At 42.3% G+C, this 27,423-nt stretch overlaps 2 protein-coding genes across 7 annotated transcripts in view; both read right to left on the bottom strand.

The window, feature by feature from the left end:
* Positions 1–20,863, bottom strand: part of ANAPC4 (anaphase promoting complex subunit 4) — a 34,551-nt gene extending 13,688 nt beyond the window's left edge. For 3 of the 5 annotated variants that reach the window (XM_036330487.1, XM_036330505.1, XM_036330514.1), the window contains exons 1-16: positions 20,525–20,653; positions 17,476–17,581; positions 13,011–13,143; positions 11,328–11,402; positions 11,160–11,186; positions 11,021–11,065; positions 10,279–10,363; positions 9,515–9,619; positions 7,488–7,571; positions 4,789–4,875; positions 4,330–4,394; positions 3,655–3,697; positions 3,455–3,531; positions 1,825–1,925; positions 1,693–1,744; positions 504–559 (exon numbers count right to left, since the gene is read on the bottom strand). In XM_036330487.1, coding sequence (XP_036186380.1) covers positions 504–559; positions 1,693–1,744; positions 1,825–1,925; positions 3,455–3,531; positions 3,655–3,697; positions 4,330–4,394; positions 4,789–4,875; positions 7,488–7,571; positions 9,515–9,619; positions 10,279–10,363; positions 11,021–11,065; positions 11,160–11,186; positions 11,328–11,402; positions 13,011–13,143; positions 17,476–17,581; positions 20,525–20,653 — 1,270 coding nt within the window. Of the gene's footprint in view, positions 1–503; positions 560–1,692; positions 1,745–1,824; positions 1,926–3,454; positions 3,532–3,654; positions 3,698–4,329; positions 4,395–4,788; positions 4,876–7,487; positions 7,572–9,514; positions 9,620–10,278; positions 10,364–11,020; positions 11,066–11,159; positions 11,187–11,327; positions 11,403–13,010; positions 13,144–17,475; positions 17,582–20,524 lie in introns of all 5 variants that reach the window. The other 2 variants (XM_036330477.1, XM_036330496.1) reach the window with 2 other exon arrangements.
* A 4,612-nt stretch (positions 20,864–25,475) lies between these two features.
* ZCCHC4 (zinc finger CCHC-type containing 4) overlaps positions 25,476–27,423 on the bottom strand; it is a 44,140-nt gene continuing 42,192 nt past the window's right edge. For both annotated transcript variants that reach the window (XM_036330425.1, XM_036330435.1), the window contains one exon: positions 25,476–26,160. In XM_036330425.1, coding sequence (XP_036186318.1) covers positions 26,025–26,160 — 136 coding nt within the window. In that variant the 3' untranslated portion in view covers positions 25,476–26,024. The remainder of the gene's footprint in view (positions 26,161–27,423) is intronic.

Genomic DNA, 27,423 nt, shown 5'->3' with positions numbered 1-27,423 from the left:
GGCACATTCCCAGGTTGTAGGTTTGATCTCCGGTTCAGGTGCATAAGGGAGGCAACTGACTGATGATTGTCTCTCACATGGATGTTTCTCGGTTCCCCTCTCTCTCTCTCTCTCTCTCTCTCTCTCTCTCTCATCGATGTTTCTCTCTCCCACCTTCCCTCTCTCCTCCCCTTCGTGTCTCTCTCTAAAAATCAATAAAAACATATCCTTGAATAAGGTTTAAAAAAATACATTAAACAAAGGCTAATTATCAGTGAGTGACAGAGATAACCAATGCTACAAGTTTCATCTGAGAGGACGTGGGGGTGGATGGATGGATAAAGAAATAAGACTGGCCATGTGATGAAAACAGCTGAAACTGGGTGAAGGGTGAAAGGGGTTCATTTATACTATTCTCTCTACTTTTATAGGTATTTGAAATTTTACTAAAGTAAATATTCTAGATTGATATTGCTGCAGTTTAAAAACAAAAGTGTGAGAATAACAAGAATGCTTTAACTTACCCACATAGAGCCACCGAAAAAATGCTTTGAAGTTTTTCATACTGCTATCTATAACTCTAAAGAGATAAAAATAAATCGAAAATGAAATTATTACATAGGTTCATGTAACATTTTTCACAGTGGCATATAATAATCCTTACTGTCCTGTTATATCCTATCTGATGACAGGTAAGCCTTTAGAACAGATTTTACAAATCACACACACACACACCCCCCTAAAAATAAAATTTCAAAAGAGCAAATCCTGATTCTTTTCAAAAATAAAACAAATAACTCCTATTCTAACTGGTTATAACAGCCTTGCCACAAATGTAATAGTCTCTCCTAGCATTCAGTAAAAGCATGAAATCCTTTTCTAACGTTGCAAATAAAAGAAACAAGAAGAAAAAAATCAGGTTTCAGCATTATTCGTTTAAAAAAATAAATAATGGTCAGAAAGACAAAACATCAACCCAACAGAAAATTATTCTAAATCTGTACTGTCACCACCTCCAATATCACTGAATATTATTTTTGGAAGTTAATATTTTTGTCTTTACAATAACGAATCATAAGAATTGAATTTCCTCGTGCTTAACACAAATGTACCCCTAAATGAACTATGAGAAGTGGAAGTCACCTTCATGTTGATGAAACTGTTTCTGAATATATATCATTTAAAAAATCTCTCTAAGCTTCCACCTATAAGATAATTACTCTAAGCGAATAATACTGCATGTTTCATTCCTAAACCTCAGAAGACCTTCCAAGCCTTAAGTTTCATAACAGTGTTGGAGAGGTGGGTCATTATCATTAACCTTTCCGTAACCAGTAAAACCTATGATCAAAACTCTCCGGCAGCAAAAAGAAAAAAAAGAGAAAAAAAGTTCCTTTGTTAAGGAAAAAAGTTCTCTAACCATCAATACAGTTTAGAAATATGGAGGTAACCTACAGACGAACTAAAAATAGCAGCACTTATAAAGAGCAAAAAGGTCCTGGAGACAGGGCCGGGGTAAGGATAGGGGAACAGGACAATACTGCTTTATGTTATGAGACCACTGTGCTATCGGCTGATTTTAATCAAGGCATAATTTTCACAAAAACTTTAAAACTGGTTTTAAGAAAATCACGACAATTTGCCAGGTTCTTATTTGTAAGCGAAAGGGGAAACAGTGTGAGGTCAGTGATGCAAGGTATCCCCAATACTTACTGCAGAAGTTCATTTGCCTTGAGTATGAAAGAGCCCACGGCAGTAATAGCATCTAAAAGGAAATAAATACATATCATTTGTCAGGTAAGTAAAGTGTGTTTAATGCACTCTGTTGGGAAATGAAATTACTACCTTCAATGCCCGCAGCATCTAATCCAAGAGGTTCATATTTTTGCTTCCACGAAGCCATTCCTTTCAGTTCACTCAGATGGTACAATAAAGACTCCGAGCCGCTAAACGGAGCAGAAATAAATTAGCATCGTTGCCGTCAGCAAGGTGGCAGGCAGTTACTACCTAGCTTGAACGTTCCTGAATATTCAGTAATAAAAACTGGAAGTAACTTAAATTTTTTTTCTAAGAGAAATAATTATTTCTCAAAATTATTGCTAAAAACTGTAGCAGAATCATCTGGTCATCAACTGCCGAGATGAGAACATGACCAAGATGATTAAATTTTGCAAGAAAATCAAATCCTGTTCCACAGTTACTCCTGGCACTTTTAAGACAGTCCTATGATCGTCTTGTTCCTTCAACAGCTCTGTATTTAACATTCAGCAAGCATTTATTAAGCTCCAACCTGATTTAGGACAGGCACTGTGCTAGACTCTGTGGGAACATAATGGCGAAGAAAGCGAAAAGGTCCCCGTGGCACCGACAGTCTAATGGGGAAGATGGCGACTGCCACACAATCAGACATTCCATCATTCCAACCACATAAATGCCTTGAAGGAAATGTACACGGTGCAGTGTAACAGAAGAAACTAATCTGACCTGGGGGATAAGGGTGGGCCTCTCTGAACAAGTGATAGTTGAGCTAAGAGCTAAAGAGTGCCAAGTGAAGAGCAGGCTGGAATGTTCCAGAAAGTGATGCATGAAAGCATTAGGGAGGAGAAAAAAACGTCAAGTTTGAGGCCATCAGTGTGGGTGCAGCAGAGGCAGGTGTGCGAAGGCCTTGGGAATGAGAAGGCACTGGGAGTTTTTAAGCAGGAGTAACATGATCAGGCCCATGTTCCTTGAACGTTTACCTTGCTTGAACATTCCTAAATATTCAGACCCACCACGGGGATACGTTTGAGGGGCACAGTGTGGACTGGAGAAGACCAGTCCAAAGGGTACTTGCAGGGATCCAAGGGAAAGGTGATGAAGGATTAGGGGACTCCGCATAAAGGGGTTTATCAAATTTTAAGTCAAACACTGAGCACATGCATCCACCTGTCCACTGATTTGCTGAGAGGCTGTAGAGAGCAGCAGCAGGGACTCGGAGATCGGGGAGAAAGTCCAGCTCCGACACTTGGTAATGCTGGATCAGCCATGACCATTCTGGTCATGAAATAAGAAGAATTTGTTTCTTCTTATGTAAAACGAGGGTAATCTAATCAACACCTTTCCAAGGTATTAAATGCCAAAGTACATAACATGCTGTGTAAATTTAAAAATGATACACAAACATACTTCAATTCACTGCTCAAAAAGGGGTAAATGCCCTTTTCAAAATATGCCTCATTGTTGGCTGAGGAAACAGCCCAGCCGGGGCCTACCCCGGTGAAAAGATGTTGGAAAACAAGTTCATAAAGCAGAATTACAGGACTGATTTCTTATATCTTGGGTACTCCAAGATTTACCTCAAATACCAATGCAGTAATTTTCACTAGAAAGGGCTCAAAAAAAGAATGACAGATGATGATGAGAAAGAAGACAGAAAGAAGACCAACACCCAGTACATGCAAATACAATACCAAAAAATTCTACAAAACCTTCATACCTCTGTAAGTGACTTATAACCAATTTTTGTATACTGGAATATGAGGACTCTATAGACTGGCCAAGCTTTTTTAAGCCCTAATTAAGAGAAGAAAATATATTTAATATGCAAGCAAGATATGATATGCCATTCTAAAAAAAAAAAAAATTAAGACTGTGTTCATAGCCACTGAAACACTAGGGCACTTTAACCACACACACCTTCACTGTTAACTGGTTCATTAAGAGGGTCTGAAGTTCAGCACTACAATGAAAAAGAAAGTGTTTTTAAGTCTTAAACCTTTTAAATTTAAAATAATAAACAAGATTTTTAAACAAAAAGAAACAGCCCAGCAACAATCAAGCGTCTGTTGTACTGGTAAAAGGAAACAATCAAGTCCAGAAACGGACTGAAGCGTATATGAGGAGGTACTCTATGCTAAAGTGGCATTTCAACGCAGTGAGGAGAATGTATAATATTCATACGTATAAACAAATAAATCACATCTGGGACATGTAAATGAAATAAAAGATAAACCATAAAAAAATGCAGAAGAAAACACAAATCAATCTTTGAATACTCATCAGATGGGAAAAGTCTTTTTAAGAATAATGCTAAGGCAAAACTATTTAAGAAAAAAACTAATTTCGCTATATAAAAATTATTAAATTTTTATACATTTAAAAATACATATGTAATATATATTATACACATACAAAATGATCACATTTACATAAAAATGTACATGTCCATAGAAAAGCCTAGAAAAAGATATATACTATCTTTTGTTCTTGTGTGCCACAATTTTAAAATATTTTTACAATGAATATTTTTTGAAATAAAAAATTACTTTAAAAAGGAAGAAAAAGCAGAAGTACCAAACATGAGTTTATTACCTAGCTTTCCCCCACAACAGCAAGTGCATGAATTCATCTTGCACTGATGTGGTTGTGTTCTTTTCCTAATCGAAATGGATAAAATTATACAAAGGTTTTAAATTATAAGCATATGTATTCAAAATTACAGGAGCATAACTCCCTTCCTTTTCCTCAACCTTCCCTCAAATGGATTATGTACCTGTCAGTTACTGGGAAACAGCCAATCAGCTCTTCCAACAGCTGTCCTTATTCCCCAAGCCCCACCTGGCCCACTTCACCATCCTGTCCCCACCTAAGCTATGCCAATGGGAAGACAGTCCTTTCTCTTTGAGAAAATAGCCTGAGGTTAAACCAAGACATGTGAAAGAAAACCTGATCTTAGCCTTTTTCAAATCAGACCGATCTTTCTCATGCACCTTGTAACGTGAATAAGGACACCAAGCATTCTTCACTCTGTGGGAGGCTCAGGCGCATTACCTGCACAAACTTGGTGAGACGAGAATCCATCTGCATCAGTATTTCTTCCCAGGCTTCACACATACATGTTAGTGACAAATTCACATACTATTCACAAAAAGAAGAAAATGTCAGTATGGTAAAAAGTATTTAACTCAATATGCTAACTAAATAATGTGTGCTTCTTCCTGTCTATTGTCTCAAAGAAATCCAGAGTTTACTTTCAATCACTTTTAACTCAGTTAAGCCAGAGAAAAAGACTGTAGCTAACATTTGGTAATCACTTTACTATCAAACATTCCTACATTAAGTTTTTATATGATAAAACAAACGTCCTCCAGCTTTTGACATGTATGTCTTACATACACAAACTGTCAAAATGCTGGTTTGGTCAGCTATTCAATTTTCAAACAGGATCTTTAAAAAGATTTTGATCTCCCGAAATCTTCGACATCAAGTCAATTAGTGAGTGTGGGAGACTGGAAAAAAAAAAAAAAAAAAAAAAGGCTACAATTCCACGTCGCCCCTCTATCCAGACAGAGTGGATGTCTCTAGCCCTTAAATCTGGCCTTGTACTTTGCTGTGATCAACACAAAGCAGAAGTGACACTGTGGATCTAAGGCCTTAAAAGGCTTTGTACACCTCTTGCATTCTTGACACCCCTGCTTCTGCCACTATTTCATGGACAAGCCTGGCTAGCCCGCTGTGAGATGAGAAGGTGAAGCATAGACAAACCAGCACAGCTCAGAGACACCTAGATCAGCCAGCTGACTACCCAATGCAAGACCAAGCCCAGCCGAAATTAGCTAAACCTGGTCCTGATCAACAGAACCTCCCATCTGAGCCCAGACTGAACTGTCGACTAAGACACCAACCTACAGAATCAGGGGCTATTTATTAAGTACCAAAGCTAACTGATAAGATGACTGTTTTCCATAATACTTTCTTTACAATAAAACTTTAAAAATTCCAAGATATTATTTTATTTCTGGGAATATTTAAAATGATTTAAACTACTTTTTCCTCTTTTTTTTGGAGAAATAGAGATGGATGGGAGATTTTCTATTACATTTCTTTTTCTTGCTTTAATTGACATTGTAAGATTATCTATCAGACTAGATACCTCTATTACAGATAGTTAGCTTTACAAAATAAAATTTTCAAGTTTGTTATTTATAGAACATTAGAAACTTATAATAAACTAGAGGCCCGGTGCACAAAAATCTGTGCACTCGGGGGGGATGGGGGCCCCTCAGCCCAGCCTGTGCCCTCTCACAGTCTGGGACCCCTTGGGAGATAACGACCTGCTGGCTTAGGCCTGCTCCCGGGTGGCAGAGGGCAGGCCCAATCCCTAGGTGCAGCCCCTGGTCGGGCTCAGAGCAGGGCTGATTGGGGAGTTGGGGCGCCGCCCCCTGTCATGCACAGAGCAGGGCGATCGGGAGGTTGTGATGCCACCCTCAGTCGCGCTCAGGGTAGGGCCGATTGGGGGGTTGGGCACCGTCCCGTCACACTCAAGGCAGGGTCGATGGGGAGGTTGCGGCGCCACCCCGTCACTCACAGAGCAGGGCCAATCAGGGGGTTGGGGCACTGCCCCCTGTCACGCACAGAGCAGGGCCCATCAGGGGGTTGGGGCGCCGCCCTCTATCACCCACAGAGCAGGGCTGATCAGGGGGTTGGGGCACCGCCACTCTCACACTCAGGGCAGGGCCAATGGGGAGGTTACGTCTCTACCCCGTCACACACAGAGCAGGGCCTGTGGGGGGCGGGGGTTGGGGCGCCGCACCCTGTCACACACAGAGCCGCAGGGCGATCAGGGGGTTGGGGAGCTCTCCCCTATCAGGCACAGAGCAGGGCTGATCAGGGGGTTGGGGCGCCTTCCCCTGTCACGAACAGAGTAGGGTGGATAGGGAGGTTGTGGCCTCGCCCCCCGTCACACACAGAGCTGCAGGGCGATCAGGGGGTTTGGGCGCTGCCCCGTCACGCTGATCCCGGTGCCGGGAGGCCTCGCGGCTCCGCTGATCCCGGTGCTGGGAGGCATATTACCCTTTTACTATATAGGGTAGAGGCCTGGTGCACGGGTGGGTGCTGGCTGGTTTGCCCTGAAGGGTGTCCTGGATCAGGGTGGGGGTCCCCACTGGGGTGCCTGGACAGCCTGGGTGAGGGGATGATGGCTGTTTGCAGCTGGACACACACCCTTCAGGGTGGGAGTCCCCACTGGGGTGCCTGGCCAGTCTGGGTGAGGGGCTGAGGGCTGTTTTCAGGCTGGGGGTGACTGAAGCTCCCAACCGCTCCTTTTTTACTTTTTTTTTTTATTCTGGGCCAGTTTTAGCTCTGAGGCTTGGCTCCAGCTCTTAGGCCTCCGCTGCTGAAAGTAGGTTTCTGGCCTTTGCTTACAATGTTACGATCCTGCTGGCTGAAGCCCGGCGGACTAAAGCAGGTTTCTGGGGTTTTGTTTAGCTTCTGTATTTGTTACATAGTTGCTTAGAGTTGCAGCTCAGAGGCTTGCAGCGCAGGCGGGGAACGATGGAGTCCTCCGTCACTGAAGCAAGCAAGCCTCATGTTAGTTTCAAGCTGCCTGGCTGCCGGCCACCATCTTGGCTGGCAGTTAATTTGCATATTGCCCTGATTAGCCAATGGGAAGGGTAGCGGTCGTACGCCAATTACCATGTTTCTCTTTTATTAGATAGGATATTCACATAAAACAAGCTATAAATAAATACCTGCAAAAGAGCTGAAATGTGAGTAAACTTTCTGGCCATCCGAGTTACTTCAGGTAAGAAAGAGTACAATAGATTGGTTTCAAGCTGCAAAATCAAAATAATAAAGTGAGTCACAATTAGATGCACTTATTTAAAAAAAAATTTTAAAAACCTTTTAAGTATTTTTTAATTACACTGACTTCAATATTACATTAGTTTCAGATATATAGCATAGTGATTACATATTTATTTATTTATTTAAATATATTTGTATTGATTTCGGAGAGAAAGGGAGAGGGAGAGAGAAATAGAAATAATGATGAGAGAATCATTGATCGGCTGCCTCCTGCACAACTCCTACTGGAGATTGAGCAAACAACCCTGGCATGTGCCCTTGACCGAAATCGAACCCGGGACCCTTCAGTCCAAAGCCAATGCTCTATCCACAGAGCCAAACCAGCTAGGGCTACTTACATATTTACATAACTTACGAAGTAATTACCCAATAAGTCTAGTACCCACCTGACATCATGCAGAGTTACCACAATATGATTGACTATATTCACTATGTTGTACTTTACATCCCCATGACTATTTTTGATGGCCAATTTGTACTTCTTAATCCCTTTACCTTTTTCACACTTACTTCTTTTAAAAAAGATAAATCAGTCCTTCCCTGGTACAAACTTCCAGTTACAAAATGAATAAATCATGGGGACTTAATGCATAGCATTACAAGAAAAATACATATATATTTGTATAACGTTGTATATATAATGGATGATAACCAGACTTATTGTGGTGATCATTTCGCAGTGTGCATAAATACCAAATTATTATGTTGTACGCCTGAAACTAATGTTATATGCCAATTATACCTCATGTAAAAAAAACTTTTTAAAAAATAAAGCAGGCCCTAGCTGGTTTGGCTCAGTGGATAGAGCGTTGGCCTGTGGACTGAAGGGTCCCAGGTTTGATTCCGGTCAAGGGCATGTACCTTGGTTGCGGGCACATCCCCAGTGGGGGGAGTGCAGGAGGCAGCTGATCGATGTTTCTCTCTCATTGATGTTTCTAACTCTCTATCCCTCTCCTTTCCTCTCTGTAAAAAAATCAATAAAATATATTTTAAAAAAATAAAAATAAAAATAAAAATAAATAAAAAATAAAGCAGTACCTCCCAGTTCAAAAAACAAAATCCTATAATTCAGAAGAGTCAAGATCTAACTCTGTATCATCAGAAAGACTATGTCAGAATTCTCCTTTTGAGCCCCAAAATTTTAAGAGTATCAGAACAAAACCTTAGGATTTTCTTTGTTTCTAAATGTTTTTATTAATTTTAAAGTGAGAGAAAGGGGGAGGGGGAGAGAGAGAAACATCAATTGGCTGCCTCCTGCACACCCCTTACTGGGGATCGAGCCCACAACCTGGACATGTGCCCCTAATGGGAATCATACCAGGAACTGAACCAGTGGCCTCAGTGCATGGGATGATGCTCAACCAACTGAGCCACAGCAGCCGGGGCAAAGTTTAGGATTTTCTACTCTGCCGTGTTTAAGTGTGCATTGCTCACTGTCCCTTGGTTAGCAATCCCCTCTACATAGGTTTTTATACTACTACTAGAGGCCCAGTGCGTGGGGTCCCTCGGCCTGGTTTGCAGGGATCAGGCCAAAACTGGCTCTCCGACATCCCCCAAGAGGTCCCAGATTGCGAGAGGACGGTTCTCAGGTGACACACCCTGGAATCAGGCTCCCTCCTCTCTGGTTCCGGGTGCACCACCTGAGAACCACAGCTACCAAGTCACACAGCTTGGCAGCTCCTGCACTGAGCATCTGCCCCCTGGTGGTCAGTGCATGTTATAGCTACTGGCCGGTCGGCAGGTTGCTTAGGCTTTTGTATACTAGTATATAGATTCCACACGTAAGATTTAGAAGCCCCAAGTCAATTGTTTGCTTTTTGTTTTAAGAGCCATTCGGATGATATGAACTATAAAAACCTATAAAATCTTTTAAAAACAGATTTACTCTCTGCTGTCAGGTTTCAATACTCACCTGAAAGTATGAAACTTCTGAAACACCAGTGGCAGAGACCTCTGTGACTACGGATAATGATTTCAAATCACTTGATAAACACAATGCAAGACAAGTACCAACAATCTGTAAGACAGTCAAATCCCCCAGCATACTTAGTATTACTGTTAGACTGCACTGCTTACAAGACAGAAGGCAAACATTCACAGAGGTCTAAACAGCAGAAGCACGCTGCCTGGCTCCTGCCACGCCTGTGTAGCCAGCCAAGGAAGGTATGCATCCACCTAGATGCAAGGACGAGGAAGGACACAACACATGGACACTCGCATACCGTTATCAAGGGTCCCCAAATTTAGTGTTGGAGAACCAACATATTCGACAGGGTCTACAATATTTTCAAGAAGATGATTAAGTTACGAAGGGGGGAAAAGCTACGGGGAAGACGGAGACTTAGCCACCATGGCACCATGGAGACTCAGTACTGAGCTTCTGACAACTTGCATCACATTCCTATCACAAATTGGAGCTCTTAACCACCACAAGGCTAGAACAACATTAAGTCACAATCAAGCGTGTCCTATCAACCTTTCTGTTAAAAAGAAAAACTTGATTAATGCCACCAATAGTTCCATATCTTCACAGACATCATAACACTATTTTGAACTTAGGGGAGTGTCCTATTAACATTTAAGAACAAGTAATTTTGTGTTTTATTCTTTTTCGTAAATCAGTTAGCTGCTATATTCTAAGATAAACATTATAGAAAAAATTAAAGGAAAACTTACCCCTGTGACTCGGGCAATTTTGAACATTCCATAAGCATAAAGTTCAATAAAACCAGAGCTTCCTCCAAGGACAAGAATATTAAGCCTAATTAAAAATAATGCAACAAGCTGAGGACAACAGGGAAGATGCAGTTCTTAAACCAAGATATAAATTGTTCCTGCTCTCATACAATCTGCACGCTAAAGCTCCCCTGTGGGGGAAATGAAACATGAAACAAATTCACTAATACTCAATATTCAATCACATCAGCCTCATTGCATTATTTCAAAAGAACATCAATTTTTTTCTAGCCTAAAAAACATCAGTTTACAGTAAAATAAGCATCAATTATTTTGATGATTACATTTGTATACTCTCAGTAACAAAACAATCCTTTTTCCAGCTAATACAAAGTGCCATCAGTTTTATCATGGCTCTCATGCTATGATACTGAACAAGCTTAAAGAACTTAAATATTTAAATTTAAATTTTAGAAACTCTAGTACCTCAATCCTCTCTTGCTTCTTATTGAAAGAAACAAAGGTACATTATAATATTGTTAAGCTTGTCACAATCAAAGACCACACAATAAAAACAAGTAAACAATACATATTAATGTCTGTATATTGTTCAGAGGTATTTGTCAGCAATAAAATAATCACAAATAAAGGAATTGCCCTTGAAACGCTGAAAACTGCCTCAAATACCAAATGTCAACTTTAATAAATTAGACTTGTTATTTAAGATATGTGCAAAATTTACCTGACATCTCCCAAAAGCTTAATAATTTCATCAGAATTTTCTTCACTAGAATATAAAAACAATTGGGTTATTTTTTCAACTATATCCTTCAGATAATAAAAAGATTCTCTTACTTGAAAACAAAAAAGTCATGCCTTACCTAAATATTTTTGAGGTGTTGCTATAGCTAGAGAAAAACAGAGATTGGGGTAAAAAATACTCTTACTAGAAATATATTTTTTAAAACAAATGAGATAATTGTCACAGTGTTAAAAGTCGACAGAAATCTGTAAGATTAATTCCAATGAAATTAAACTCTGATACTTACTTTTTTGGCAATGTAGGTAATTTAGGTAAGAGAAGATTTGATTCATCTTCAGCATTATAAAAGGATGTTAGAACACTAAAAAACAGAAAAACAAGTATTATAAAAGATTTTACTTCTCTTTCCATTTAAAAATATACTAGTTTTTTAAAATACCCAGTTTGATACATTATGCGTTATACATTTATACATTATACGTTACCAAGTAAATAAATGCCACACATATTTTTACCATTGTAAAAAAGTCATAACAATCACAAACAAGAAGCAGGAGAGCAGAAAATCCGTAGGAAATTCTTCATTTACAAAAGGGTTTATTTCTGCAAAAAAAATCAGTCTGGCCACTTTACATTTAGTGGAACAAATATTAAAAAACAATTATCTCAGCATATAAAATACACTCATACGTGGTTAGTATTAGATACTGACTGAGATGAATGATTCCTTAACTCTCATCTAAGAACCGTCACTAGACCTGAATAGGAGAGTACTTTTAAAGAACACTACAATTATTTTAGCATTTAATTATGAGTCCTATGGCTTATTTACATTTGGAACTTTGACAACCCAGCAGGTATATAAGACGACACGATGCATTTTGAAACAGTCTTTTTTACCTCCCTTTCCCCCTCAATTCTACCCCAAGTAAGGTTGGAAATAAATGAGAAGGTAAAAAAAAAAAAGTGGTGACTTGGGAAGAATTTTTCCCCACTTTAACACAAACTAGGTATCCCAAGAGACCCTGGAATCTCCAGAAAACATATCTAAACTATTTGTAGAAAGTGTGTTAGAAATACACTTAGCAGCTAACTAGTCTGGTGTAGAACTTACATAGTATACTCTGCTCCTCTAACCTTCTGCAAACCCACATGACCCTTAGTCACTCTTGATTATCTGATGACAGATTAATCACTCTGTTTTATCTACATTGAATTTCAAACTCCAGGCTAGATCCTTGGTATCCAATTCTTTACAAGTCTCCCTTAGGAAAGCTGTCAATTAACATTCAGATTTTACAAATTAATTTGATATTAATTTAAAACTTAATTAGAAAGGAAACGCTAATGGAAAGAAAATTATCACATTTACTCAAAAAAGCTTTTATTTTCAGTATTCCCTAAACCCACTGATCCTTTAGGCCATTTTTACTGGTTATTACTGACTACAGAGATTAAGACAAAATTATTTCCATAAAATAAGGAAATTACTGGGGGCCATGGACACAGAAAGAAGCCGTGTAACATCAAACAGAATGCTCCATTCAGCACTTTTCATACTCTGAGACTATTTACTAAGGCACAAAAAAAAACAAAGCTTTCGACAAAATAAATAGTGAAAAGCAAAACAGAACCTCAATGTGCGAACCAGCCATTTTAATTGCTATTACTCGAAAATATAGAGCAGTAATGCAAACTACAAAAATAACTAAAAAGAAAAAGCTTGGACATTCAAACATTCCTGCTCCGTAAAGAACCAGATTTTTTTTAGAAGGAAAAAAAAATCTAACAAAGCATAAAAGAATGTTTATCTTGATAAACTTAAAAATACAAAAGTTAAATTCAATGTACACACATACTTAACATACAGATATCCCTAAGTACCCATTTTAAAAAATGAAAATTTCACGAATTCCATCCTATTGTGACTACTGGGGTTTTTATTTTCTTTCTTTTTGAATTACTTTACCTGCTTTCTGCCGTCACCTCCATCCAATGCATACAAGAAACTGGGGCCTCCACAGAAAAGGAGTGCAAGCTTTCAGGTTTTTCCACATCACACAAAACAATTTTCTTGGTGTCAGCAAGAGCAAAGGCCAAAACTAACAGAAAAAGGTATCATCAGAAAAAATTAGTGTAACATTCAAGAAAAATACATGGGTATTTCACATCCTGCCCAGTTTTATTATCCTATATAATAAAACCCTAATATGCAAATCAACTGAATGATGGAACGACCAGTCGCTATGATGCACACTGACCACCAGGGGGCAGACGTTCAATGCAGGAACTGCCCCCTCGTGGTCAGTGCACTCCCACAGGGGCAGCGCTGCTCAGCCAGAAACCCAGCTCACAGGCTGGCAATGCAGCGGTAGTGGCAGGAGGCTCCCCTGCCTGCCGCAGCACTAAGGACCCCTTGGGAGATGTCCACCTGCTGGCTTAGGCCCGCTCCCCCGAGGGATCCCAGACTGCGAGAAGGCACAGGCTGGGCTACGAGACCCCACCCCAGTGCATGATGTGAGCACTGGGCCTCTAGTCTATAATAATAAAAGCGTTAATATGCTAATTAGACCAATGTCCTTCCGGACAAAGCCAGGGCTGCAAGGGAAGCCCAGGTCCCAGGTAACAGAGGGAAGTCAGGGAAAGGAAGGCCTACTTTTGCACAAATTTCATACAATGGGCCTCTAGTTTTAAATACATTGTGATCACAGAAATCAGTAAACTTAAAAAATCCTTTCTTTAAATAATATTTTAAAACCTAAATTACAGCTTTGCATATAGTTAAGCTGTTATCTAAGCTTACTTTCAAATGCTCAAACTTTCATGAATAATCTACTTCTTCCTCGTGAACTGTACTTAGCATCTTGCACATCAAAGCCTCTAAACTGGAACCCAGCAGCCAAGCAGAAAATACAAACCAGGTCTCAACAGACTAACAATCAATAATATTGTATCACCAAGACATACTGGTCCCGTAAACATGCCTAAAAGGCAAGAAGCAATTCCTTCCATCTGCTTAGTTCTTGGAAAGCATTTTGTTCCCCATTTTTGTTTCTAACCCCTAATGGAAAACAAAGCCATCACTGCGACTGAATTATCAAGTACACTTTCTCTACCTAAGTCATTGGCATCTTCCTAACTTATCAAATTTAAGAATCTGTGAATAGTGGGCTATGGATTTCACTGTATACCAACACATACAACTAGGCTAGATGTGAGGCAATCCCAGTATCCTCCTCTTTAAAATGATTTAAAGCAATCTTGAAATAACCAATACCTAAAAACACAAGACTTTTTTAATGATAAAAATATCATCTACTTAAATACTTTTTAACACACTGGCTTTCATAATTCATTTTTCAGATCTTGGCATTTTTGGATGAATACTCCAAGATATCAAGATGTTACTTACAAAAGTCCTCTAATTTTATATGTATTTTTAAAATATATATATTTTTATTGATTTCAGAGAGGAAGGGAGAGGGAGAGAGAGAAACATCAATGAGGAGAGAGAATCACTGATTGGCTGCCTCCTGCATGCCCCCCACTAGGGATTGAGTCCACAACCTGGGTATATGCCCTGACCGGGAATTGAACCTTGACCTCCTGGTTCATAGGTCAATGCTCACTCAATCACTGAGCCACGCTGGAGGGCTACTTTAAAAAAAAATAAATAAATCAGGAGAACCAAGATGGCGGCATAGGTTAACGCTGGAGTTTGCTGCCTTGAACAACTACTTCAAAAGTGAAACTAAAAAACGGAAGGGACATCACCCAGAACCACAGGAACGCTGGCTGAGTGGAAGTCCTACAACTAGGAGGAAAGAGAAACGCATACGGGCACTCAGAGGAGGCGCAGTGCTGAAGTCAAATTCTGAGGTGCGGAGTGCGCGGAGCGGGCTGGCGGCGGAGGGCGAGGTTGGCGTTTTCAATCGGGAGGGAGTCGCAGACTCTGAGCTCCAGATACAGGCGAGTCTTTAGGGACCCAGACTCAAACGGGAGAAGCGGGACTGTCTGGCTTCGGTCAGAGCGAGTGCAGCTTTCTCTCCGAGGTTTGCAGCGGGTGCTGGGACTCAGAGCGGCAGAGCCCCTGGGGACAGGACTGAGAGCCGCCATAACTGCTCTCTCCAGCCCACCCTGTTGATCCTGTGCGACCCGCCCCGCCCAAGCCCTGCACAGAGGCATTTGCCGGATAGCCTCAGGCAAAGGCTAGATTAGCACCTCCCTAGAGGACAGAAGTTCTCTCACTGCAGACACTGCTGATTCTCATAGCCACTTGGCCTGGAGGTCAAACCCTCCCTGGTATTAGCTCCAACAATCAAGGTTTAACTATAAGACTGCGCACAAAGACCACTAGTTGGCGCACCAAGGAAGCATAACAAAATGCGGAGACAAAGAAACAGGACAAAACTGTCAATGGAAGATATAGAGTTCAGAACCACACTTTTAAGGTCTCTCAAGAACTGTTTAGAAGCCGCCGATAAACTTAATGAGATCTACAAGAAAACTAATGAGACCCTCGATGTTATATTGGGGAACCAACTAGAAATTAAGCATACACGGACTGAAATAACGAATATTATACAGACTCCCGACAGCAGACCAGAGGAGCGCAAGAATCAAGTCAATGATTTGAAATGCAAGGAAGCAAAAAACACCCAACCGGAAAAGAGAAATGAAAAAAGAATCCAAAAATGCGAGGATAGTGTAAGGAGCCTCTGGGACAGCTTCAAGCGTACCAACATCAGAATTATAGGGGTGCCAGAAGATGAGAGAGAGCAAGATATTGAAAACCTATTTGAAGAAATAATGACAGAAAACTTCCCCCACCTGGTGAAAGAAATGGACTTACAGGTCCATGAAGCGCGGAGAACCCCAAACAAAAGGAATCCAAAGAGGACCACACCAAGACACATCATAATTAAAATGCCAAGAGCAAAAGACAAAGAGAGAATCTTAAAAACAGCAAGAGAAAGAAACTCAGTTACCTACAAGGGAATACCCATACGACTGTCAGCTGATTTCTCAACAGAAACTTTGCAGGCCAGAAGGGAGTGGCAAGAAATATTCAAAGTGATGAATACCAAGAACCTACAACCAAGATTACTTTATCCAGCAAAGCTATCATTCAGAATTGAAGGTCAGATAAAGAGCTTCACAGATAAGGAAAAGCTAAAGGAGTTCATCACCACCAAACCAGGATTATATGAAATGCTGAAAGGTATCCTTTAAGAAGAGGAAGAAGAAAAAGGTAAAGATACAAATTATGAACAACAAATATGCATGTATCAACAAGTGAATCTAAGAATCAAGTGAATAAATAATCTGATGAATAGAATGAACCAGTGATTATAATAGAATCAGGGACATAGAAAGGGAATGGACTGACCATTCTTGGGGGGAAAAGGGGTGTGGGAGATGCGGGAAGAGACTGGACAAAAATCGTGCACCTATGGATGAGGACAGTGGGTGGGGAGTGAGGGCGGAAGGTGGGGCGGGAACTGGGAGGAGGGGAGTTATGGGGTGGAAAAAAGAGGAACAAATGTAATAATCTGAACAATAAAGATTTAATTAAAAAAATAAAATAAAATAAAAAATAAAAATAAATAAATAAATAAAATAAAACAACAGCTGAGCTAATGAGTACAGATAAAAATAGTTGTCTGTAAGTAATGGGCTTTCAGGGCATTTTTACATATTTATATTTAGCTAGAAAAAAATTAATGAAGGGTACAAAAGAGTTTACAAAAACAGTTCCGTTTTTTTTCTTAAAGCACCAATGATTACCAATGAACTTTAGGCTATGATTTACAGCATTTTACTGTACTGACTGTATGTGTACAACAGTTTAAATAACAACTGTCATTGTAAACACAACACATGGGAGAGAAGGGTTCCGTCCGCAGAGCCACTGCCAGCTACAATATAACAAACTACAAAATAAAGGACACCTGGAGGAAAAAAATCATACAGAAATAGAATCAATGAAGTCAGAGGTGACAGTCCTTCAGGTGAGGCAAGCATACATGCAGAGAGAATATTGATGAGCCATCCATTTAAGGCTAAGAAACATTTTGGGGGGGAAAGAGCCATGATGGCACTGAACTGACCAGGAAGCGGTAGGTGAAGTTTGGGCCAAATTGTGCAGGACAAGACAACGAAGAGAATAAAACCAAAGTATTTTGTATATTCTACCAAATTTCATTTTAGAGTTACCTTCACCAAGAAGTCAGATTTTATTTTGGAGAAACAAGATGGTAGAATTAATTTAAGTTCTAATAAAACAGTTTAAAACATTCTTAAGAACTAATTTCCCAAACTGGTATTCAAAATTCTAGTATATAATGAGAATAGTAAATTCTTTCAATGTTAAGCTTTCTTTAAAGAATACTCTGCGAATAATAAAAACGTATTTTTTATAACACGATCATTACGTTTGCCATCTGGTCTCCAAGCTAGGCAGGTCACTTCCTTTCCTGTATTTTCATTTGGTGGAAAACTCCAAACTCGATGAAAACTTGCAAGTCGATGAAGTAAAACCTAGGACAAAAGAGACATAATGGCAGAACATAAGAATCCATCTCCAAAAATAAAATAAACCTAGATCCCCACTATTTTTAAATTATCTTGAGTATATTTAGCTACCAGAAGAACGAAGACAACAGTATTTGAACGAACTTAAGGCATTTTCAAAATAGGTGGAACAGGTCTAATTGAACCCTATACTCTGCCCATTTTCCTATCTTTATGTCAACAGAAAACTTGACTTTTGGAAAAGAATAAGGTTGTCCAAGAAGATAATGACCAAAAAAAAAAAAGAATCACAAATAGCTCTAGAAAGGTAGGAGTGATATAAATAACGGCAAACTTGGAATCAGACAACTTGGGATCTAACTTCAGCCTTGTCACTCAACCGGCCATGGATCTTGGGCAAGTCATGTAGCCATTCTATATTTCCTTTTCCATACGAGTAAGTTCCCATCTTGGAGGTCAAGATGATACCCCAGCGTTCCTTGTACTTCAAAAATAAGATGGTCCCTACTCCATCCTCTACACAAACCAAACAACCATTGAGAATAAGGAAGAAAAGGTAGAACTGAGTTCCTGGACCCTGCCACACCTTCTTGGTATCCCACATTCACAGCGTTACCACTCCCTGCCTCATCTCATGGAGTCCCTCAACTCCCAGTTACATCGACCCCTACTGGAAAGCCAAGCCCCCCAAGGAATCGCTCAACCCCCAGACTCAATGCTCTTTCCCGAGCATCTATGCCCTTCCTTACTTCCGAAACCCTTCCTCTGCTCCCTCTGGAATTCGTTCTTTTCTCAAATGTGCTTCTCACCTGAGGACACTGCTTCCCTGCAGGATTCTCAGGTGGCGGCCATTTGACTTCCTGCATCCCCTGTACTACTGCTGGGCTAGGAGACGAAGTAGGTTTCATCCTTGATGCTCAATACCATTTCTGGATGATTTTTCTTCCCTTCACCAAAGTACTCTAACTTTTAATTTTATGCAGTCGGACCAGATCATCCTCTATCCCTCTTTAATTGCAGTCATTTAGAGCAGTGGTGGCCAACCTTTCAGACCTCACGGACCACCAGTGGCCCACGGACCACCGGTTGGCGACCGCTGATCTAGAGACCCCAAGGCATTCCCCTCATTCCTGGAAGGCGTGGACTCCTGCCTGGCTCACTCGTACTTTCCAACACCACTTACTCATCCTCACTGTTAGTAATTTCAATAGCTTTTCAGTTCTCAACTATCTGTGCTACAATGATCACATCTTCCACCTCACCTCAGGAACTCCCAGGGCCACACCTTTGACCCTGTCATTACCAAAAGCTACAAATGCTCCAACAAGCTCAGTTTCAAACCTTCCCCTTTCCATCACTGCCTCTCTCTTTCCAGCTCATCCCTACTTACGCCCAGCTTTGATTCTTCAACCTCACCAAGGCACGCAATCCATGGATTCTACCACCTATTCAGTGTCCCTCACTCCACACATGCGCTCACTTCCCTACTTAATCAGGCTAGAACCCAAGGTTCATCATTACAGTCTTGCATATACTTCACTCTTGCATATACTTCCCTTGTACCTCTCTTGCTTCGTCAGACTTGCAAAACGACATCCCTGGTTAAACCCAACCATGTCTGCACCCCAGTAGCCAAAAGAACAGCAGAGACACACAACCATGCTCACTAGTTTCCCTCCAACTGCAAGACCCTTAGTTTCGTGCGGCTCCGACCAGCAATCCCATTAGGTTTCCCTCATCCACTTGCCTTGTCGGCTTTGTCACACCTCTCTTTTCTCCTCAAACTTCTCACAGTCCATCCTCACTCCTGAACAGCACCCCTTCTTCTCACTGAGACAACAGCAGCAACAAGTGCCCACTAGTACATCTACCCATCTGATTGCACTGGCGTCCCTAAAACCTCTCTCCCCCCTCCTGCTGTGGCTGTACCACCTGCGCTCCTCTCCGGAGCAATGACATCACCACAGCTCCCTGGCGGAGGAGGAAGGTCCTTGAGACATCAGTACCCTGGAGACAAGGGCAGGGCAGTCAACGCAGCGCTGGAGCCCCCAATGCTAAGTCTCCCTGGCTCCTAAGTCCTTCTTACATCCACTTACCAAGCTCGCTGCACACAACGCAAGCCTCACCTGGCCAGGACACCTGCCAAAAGGCCAGAGGACGACGCATACGCAGGTGAAGGTTCCCTTACAACATGGCTGCCAGATAAGGAGCCCTCTCAGCAGAAGGCTGGGTACAACCAGGATGCAGCTCATGAATATCCTGTCAACTAGACATGCTGTTAACACTCACGCACCTCCCACCAGGAATCCAGTGAGACTTCACTCCCTTGTTTTAAGGGTACAGTGGGGCCTTGACTTACGAGTGTCCCGACTAACGAGTTTTTTGAGATACCAGCTGTCTCTCAGCCGATTTTTTGCATTGAGTTGACAGAGTAACTTGAGTTAACGAGCTCCGTCTGGGAACGAATTTAACTCGTAAGTCCAGGCCCCCCTGTATTTCTAACGGGCGGCAGCGATCCAGCACATAATACAAAACGTGGGCAAAAACATAAATGCTTGAACACATCCTCTGGGGCAGGTGCACGCATGCACATCTGCAGCTGAAGTCTGACAATAACGCATCTTCCTTCTGCTACTCAACTGCAAGCGAACTTGGGAAGGGCCTGTGGACCTGCTCCTACGGGTGAGTGGCACATGATGGGCTCCTCAAAAGCCCAGTTCGCAAATACATGACCCAACGAGACGGGCAGGCAGGACTGTGTGATTGTGTGAGAACTTATTTTAGCCACAAAATAGGTAAAATAAGTATATACATTCTCTTTCCCGTACACGGCCCCTTCGACTTTCACCTGAAGTGTACAGCGGCCGGCAAGGGAGAGGGGTGGGCAGGTGGCGCGCCCAGCCCGCGGAGGGGAAACTGAGGCTGGGGCGCCGGCGGCCGCTCACTCACCTCGCCCGCGGTGTTGGCCAGAGCGATGAGGTCCCGCTTGGGGGACCAGACCAGGAACACGACCTCCTGCGGCAGCTGCTTCTCTCCCACCACCCGGAAGGACGGGAAGCAGGTCGGGAAGCGCAGCATGGGGGCGGCTCTGCAACGACACTCGGTCGGAGGCCCGCAGGGGCCCCGCGCCCGCCCTCCCCGGGAGCCCGACCGCGGCGGTACCGGCGAGAAGCCCGGGGCAGCCCAGGAGGCCGGCGGCTTCCCGCTCCCTCGGCCCGCGGCGCGCCGGCGCCTCCGCGCAGCCCCGCCGCCCCGCCGCCGCGCTCTCGGGCACTTCCGGCGCCCGGGCTTCCTCGCGAGAGGAAGAGGGCGGCGTGGGCGCGGGACTGGGCGCGGGGCACAGGGGGCGCCGCTGCGCTGCGAGACGCGGGGCTGGAGCGGGCGGGCGGGAGCGCGCGGGCGCTGGGAGCGGGGTGGGGGCGCGCGGACGGGACCGGACGCGGGGCTGGAGGGGGCGGGCGGGCGCGCGCGGGGAGCGGGGGGCGCGCGGACGGGGCCAGACGCGGAGCTGGAGGGGGCGCGCGGGCGGGCGCGCGCGGGGAGCGGGGTGAGGGCGCGCGAACGGGACCGGACGCGGAGCTGGAGGGGTCGCGCGGGCGGGCGCGCGCGGGGAGCGGGGGGGCGCGCGGACGGGACCGGACGCGGGGCGGGGGCGCGGCGCCGAGACCGCAGGCGCGTCTGTGGGCCAGGCTCGTGTGTGCACGGGTGTGCGCAGGTCTTATCGGTTTTCGGGGAAATTCCTTGCTGTCGGTGAATGGACAGTTACTGGTTTCTGGGTGTGAGGCCTTAGAGACGAAGAGGAGGAGACGGAAAACCACGCAAACTTGAGGTCCTGATCATCTGGCGCCTCCTGCGACCGTTTCTAAACACGTGTTCAGTCCGGTTGCTCCACCTGGTCAGTGGTCGCCAACCTTTCCGACCTCACGGACCACCGGTTGGCGACCCCTGCTCCTGGAGAGTTTGCACACACACACACACCCCCACACCCTCCCGGGCCCAGGCAGCACCCCAGCCCAGTGAAGAGAGAATACGGGATGGGACCCAGTATTTATTAAAACTCTCGGTGTTACCAAGTTGCAGCCAAGGTGGAAGGGCCCGCGTCTGAAATCTCTGACATAGACAACTATCTTGATTACTATCCCATTTAAGCCTCACAACCTATTACTAGTAGGAACCCCACCATGATAAACGTGGGCTGTGGGGCTCGTCCAGGACTTACCCCACAGCCTTTTGAGAATCCACTAAAGATCTGGGCTACAAGGAATGCACACGGGGCACGGGCTCTGCAGAACCCACCTGATGCTTCCTTATACAGGACACATTTAAGTGTTCAAAAGCTCCCCCACTTAAAATTGGGCTAAGAGAAAGTGACAGTGTTATCCTGTGATTCTGGAACTTAAAAATCTATGGTAGAAACCATCTACCTTTTCATTTCTTTTACTGTTGGAAAAGAAATTGGTTTCTTTGCAACATTGGTTGCAAATTGGTTTATTTGTACTTCTGTGGCACGGTATCAAGGGGGAAAGCCCAGGGATCGGTTATCGGTGCTTTTTTAAGGAGGCAATGGCAGGAGATGTTAAAGTGTGGAGGGGGGGAGGAAGGAAGGAAACATAAGAGAAAATACACTTTAAGAATTTCCATGCTCTTCATATCCTCTTAGCTAGTGCTTGAGGAAAAAATGCAAAAACTAGGTTTTTTGAAATAACTTTTTGGTAGCTAGGCTGTTTCTTTGATCACTACATCACTTGGGCTGGCTCATGCTGATGGCATCTTTCCAGGTGTTATAATATGTGGGGTGGAATTTTCAAGGGCCAGGCAGCTCCCAACATGTTCACTGGGGAAGGGGGATGTATTTTGACAGCACTGGTTCTTTGCTTATTCAGGATCTTAATTCTGTGACAAGGGTCATGCTGTATTACAGAGAGGTGAAAAGGTGGCACGAACACAAGCTGGGTGTGGGGAGGAGATCCCAGAGACATTTCTGAGGTAGAAGAACAGGCACTGATTATTGATTAGATTGGGGGAATGAAAGTCAAGACGGGTTGGGATATTTGGGTGCACAGATTCAGGGAACAGAAACTGGTCGTTGTTGGGTTAGGGGTGCGGGTATGAGGGGAAGGAGGAGAAAGTGGACCAGAGCAAAAGAGTTCAGTGAAGACTACATCAGGTGGAGGAGTGGTGTGAAAGTCTGTAGTGGCCAATGGCAGCTGGAAAGGCAGGTTGGAAGGGGAAAGGTCAAGGCCTGAGCAAGATGTGGGAATCACTGAGCAGAGGGATGGAAGATGGAATTGTGTGGGGTGGGGCTAGTGTAGGCCATGTGAAAGCTGTTGTTTTGAGAGGTCTATTTTGAAGTCGTAAAATAAGCAAATTGACAAAACTTGCTGGAAAGAGAAATAAATGTAGGTTAGTGTTACAATCTCTCTGTCCTACAGTTTCATTCATTAGGCAATAAAAAAAAAAAAAAACACACGCAAAAAAAAAAAACCCTGACTCAAAGTGGCACAAGTAATAATGAGAATGTATTGGTACAAATAAATAGCAAGTCCAGCAATAGGGCCAACCGGCTTCAGGCCAGGCTAGATCCAGCAGTTCATACACCAGGGACCCAGCTGAGGGTGTGTGCCATAAGGCTGGTTCCCCCCTGTGGTCCCTTGGAAGACTGCTAACAGCACCTGGAGCTACATGCTTCTTCATTCAGAGGGAGAACAAACACCTCTTCACCAATCACAAGATTAAAGTCCTGGGCCTAGTGATTAGACCAACCCCTGTCACGAGCTTAGCGGGACTCAATCACAAGTAAGGAAGATGGAATTATGCCCAATAAAAAGCCCTCCCCAAGAGCTGGAAAGGATGTCAGTCATCCTTCCCCCAAATCCCATGACAGGCATACAATGGGGAGGGTGGAAGATGCTGCCAAAACAACCAGTCAACAATGTTTAATATGACAGAACTACTCGAAGAGTAGCTTTAAGTATGAAGTGCATTTGGGAGACGTTCCATCCTGGCACAGGGAGTCTAAATGATATCAATTCATGATATTCTGCTTGTCTCCCACAACCCTTTCAGTTGCTGTTCTGGAAAATAAATTCAGAGACCTGCTCATATGACTCCCACCTGGAAAAATAAGTTCTAATAAGAGCTACAGAACCAGTATTTGTATATATAGGAATTTACCCTAAGAAAATAAGACTTGTAAGTATGTGCATCATAGGGTCATTTACAGTAGTGAAAAAATGCAAACAACATAGATGTCCAATCATAGGAAACTGTGGGTTTTTGTTTTTTTAAAAATACAATACATATTAAAGAACATGTTTATGAAAAAAGAGTATCACACAATAATATGCATGTACAATTTCATTGTTGTGGGAGAAATTTTAGAGCACCTGTCTGTATAGCTACTTATACAAGAGTCTATCCCTGGAAGAACATACGCAGAAGCTGTGACAGTGCTGATTTCTGGGTGGCAGGATGAGAGTTGCTTTGCATTTTCTTAGATTTACCTGGCCCATCTATTGCAACGTTAACAGGCAGGAACCTTTGTTTCCTTTGCCCTCTAAGCATGTGGAATGCTTAGGCTGCTATTCTAGCTTTCTCTCACTCCTCACCTCCAATTTGCAAATGAAGAAGCTGGCCTATCTATTCAGGCTGAGACCACCAGATGCTACACTTCCAGTCTGCAGGGCTTTGCAGCAACTAAACAGTGTGAAAATCTCAACTGTCCCACTAATGGGATAAAACTCACCTCTCAGAGCTCTGAGATCTGCTTGCTTACTTTCCCTCAGTTTTGCTGAGTTAACATTTATACTGAATCGCCTGAAATCAAATAGTAGAGATCTTATCTTCACTTTATTGATTGCAATGCCCTTCTTAGCTGACCCCCAAGTAATTTAACCCATGCCCCAATGTTCTAATTAAAACTGTACCAAATCAGTGAAATTGGATTTTCCTTTGCATTTTGTGCAAGCGTTCCTTACCTACGCAGCTCTGAGCATATTAGCTTCTTACTCGTGTAGCAGTTAGGGTTCTGAGGCATAAAGCAGCATATTAAATGGCATTCCTAGTCACTCAATATGTATTTATGAGCAGCTACCAGTTGAAGGGTGAAGAATGTGTTAGCCTGGCCGTATGCCTCCCAAGGCTGTAGGGAGGAATAGAGATCACACGTGCCGCAGTCAGCTGTGTCTGGCATCGCCATATGCACAACACAAGTGATGCCCACAGGCCCCTGCCACCCATGAGCTAAAAGTACAAGGAAAACAAGTACACAAAGCGTTCTAATACAAGGCATGAGCTAAGCACCTCAAAAAAAGCATAAATGGCCCTAGCCAGCTTGGCTCAGTAGATAGAGCGTCAGCCTATCCACTCATGCAAGACTTCCCAGAAGTTTGTCTCAAATTTCTCCCAAGACCTAGTAACGGTGTCTCTTTTTCTTGCTAAGAATCAGTCCTATTTTTCATCTAATTTCTTTACATCACTGAATGTAAACTGCAAAATCTCTGGAGGTAGATTCTCATGTTTATGTCTGAAGTCAACCACTTTTACCAACTTTCCAAAGTATGAGACTGTTACTTTAGATACCCAAGAATCAATGTCCTCAACTGTAAAAAGTGGATATTAGTAATATCTATCTTGAAGGGAAATAAATATGTAAATATATAAATAAAAATAAATAGTGAATAACCTGGCCAAGGATATAATGCCAGGAAGTGTTAGTCAAAAAAGGAATAAGGAGATTGAATCACCAAACTATTCTGCCTTCTGCATTCCTTTTATAAAGAGAGAAACTTACTGCTTAGGTTAAAAGACGAGATGATGGAGCAAGTCCTAATTCTAAATACCTCATTCATTCAACAAACATTTAGGTGCTTCTATTCCATCAAAGGACAATTGCAAAAAGTACTTAAAAATAAATATTTAATAATAATGTAACCATAATTATAATCTTTATATCTTTACACTTCCTTTGTCAAAATTCTTTCCATCATTTTCAGATTCTGTCTGAAAAAAATTGTACTTCTCTTTACAAGTGGGGTTTAAGCCATTGTACAATATGTTAACATTAATTAAAACATTTATCTTAACATATTCTTATGTAATGTAGTAACCAAAACCTCAGATTTTCATTGTCTTCTGATTCTGCAAAAGAATGCTGTACACATGCTTTTCAGATAAAAGAGGCTAAAATAATATGCTTGGAAGGGAGTTAAAGAGAGAAAAAAGACACCGAGAGACAGAGCTGGTAAACCAGCTAAGGATGGAACAATTTACCAGGTCTCCAGAGACACTGCTGTGGGCCTATAAACCAGCAAATACCACCTGCCTATTATCTCGCTTAGAACGGTGCACACCTTTGAAAGTGACGGAATTTAAGTCCAGCATGGCACTTTCAGAAAATGGCATCAAAGGTTGGACTATAAATCTTTCTTATTCTCAAGTCACTGGACATTTAAGAGCAAAGATATTGATGGGCTCTTTCTCTCCTTTTCTTCTTCCTTGTAACAGATGTATGATTCATTGCTTGTCCTTTAGTGGTCTCCATTTTCATCTTATTACTTTTTCTCTGCTTCTGCTTTCTGACAGCTCTGAAAAACAAGGTGCTAAATTATTTTGTAGAATGAGCACAGTGAATAATTAGATTGAAGTTTAATTAACTAGCTAACCAAATAAGAAAACAGACGGGAAAGAACTTACTGTATTATAAGCATAAATCCTCAGAATCGTACACCATAATAATGAGATAGAGGCCTGACCAAGCAAACTATTTGAAAAAATTTCCTTGAAAGATGGTTACTACAGATTTAGAACAATCTATTCAGGACAAACACACAACAGAGGTAAATAGTTAAGCCAATAAGTTGGGAGTTTTTTTGGCTGGGGTTTCTTTTTCATTTTTATATATGTTTTTACAACTGTACTGCTCAACTCAGCACTTCAATCTCCAAATCCCTGAATTACATTTTTTTAAAAAGGACAGATAAATTCTGGCAGTTAGCAGAGGTGAATAAAATGAAATAGCACAACAGAAAAAACTGGCAACAGTTACAGAGGCTCATCTTTAAGTCCTACGGCTAATATCCTTGCCTTGGTAGGTATCTAAAAGTCCTGACAAGTGCCATACAGGATGTCCACATTTGCGGTCTCCGTCTTCTCGAAGACTAACTTCAAAATGAACAAGTTGGAACTCACCCTCTAAAAACACTAAACCACACCAGAAAAAAAAACAGATCCTTTGTTTCTGGTACTCTCTGAACTAACTTACAGGCAATCTATAGCTGAGAAAGATTGCCTCTGTTCATTCTCTTTTTCCAAGCTAGCAGAATCATGCCATTAATCATATCACGAACCACGGAGGAGCTGGGGCTGCCAGCCCTGGCAGACTGAAACCTTCCCATGGCTACGCAGCAACATCAACTGTTAGATTCATCCTCCTAAACTACAACAAACCCCAGGGAGAAGCTTATTCTTGATCTTCCCAGGACCAAAACCTGTAAAAGAAACTTCATGAACTATATATAATTCCCCAATGAACCAAATTCAGGCCTCACTTTTTGTTCATTCAGCATATATGCGAAGTGTTAGGAATACAAAAATGAGTGGGCATAATCTTTGACTTAAAGAAGCTGAGAGAATGGGACAAAGCAGACATCACCCTCCTCTTTCTTTCCCAACTTTTTAGGGTGAGAAATTGAGGCTATGAAATCATCCAGTGAGGAAGTGGCAGAATGAGCTTGATTCTAGAACCTGTGCGCTTAATGACTTTAATATGGCATACTCTACTATAAATTATTTAGGTGTGCAAAAGGCTAAGCATATAGTAATCACTAAATAAATATTAGCTATTATCA

This window comes from Myotis myotis, unplaced genomic scaffold (assembly GCF_014108235.1).
Source record: "Myotis myotis isolate mMyoMyo1 unplaced genomic scaffold, mMyoMyo1.p scaffold_m19_p_1, whole genome shotgun sequence".
Lineage (NCBI taxonomy): Eukaryota > Metazoa > Chordata > Mammalia > Chiroptera > Vespertilionidae > Myotis > Myotis myotis.
The sequence above is the reverse complement of the archived record's forward strand: the minus strand, read 5'-3'. Positions and strand labels throughout refer to the sequence as shown.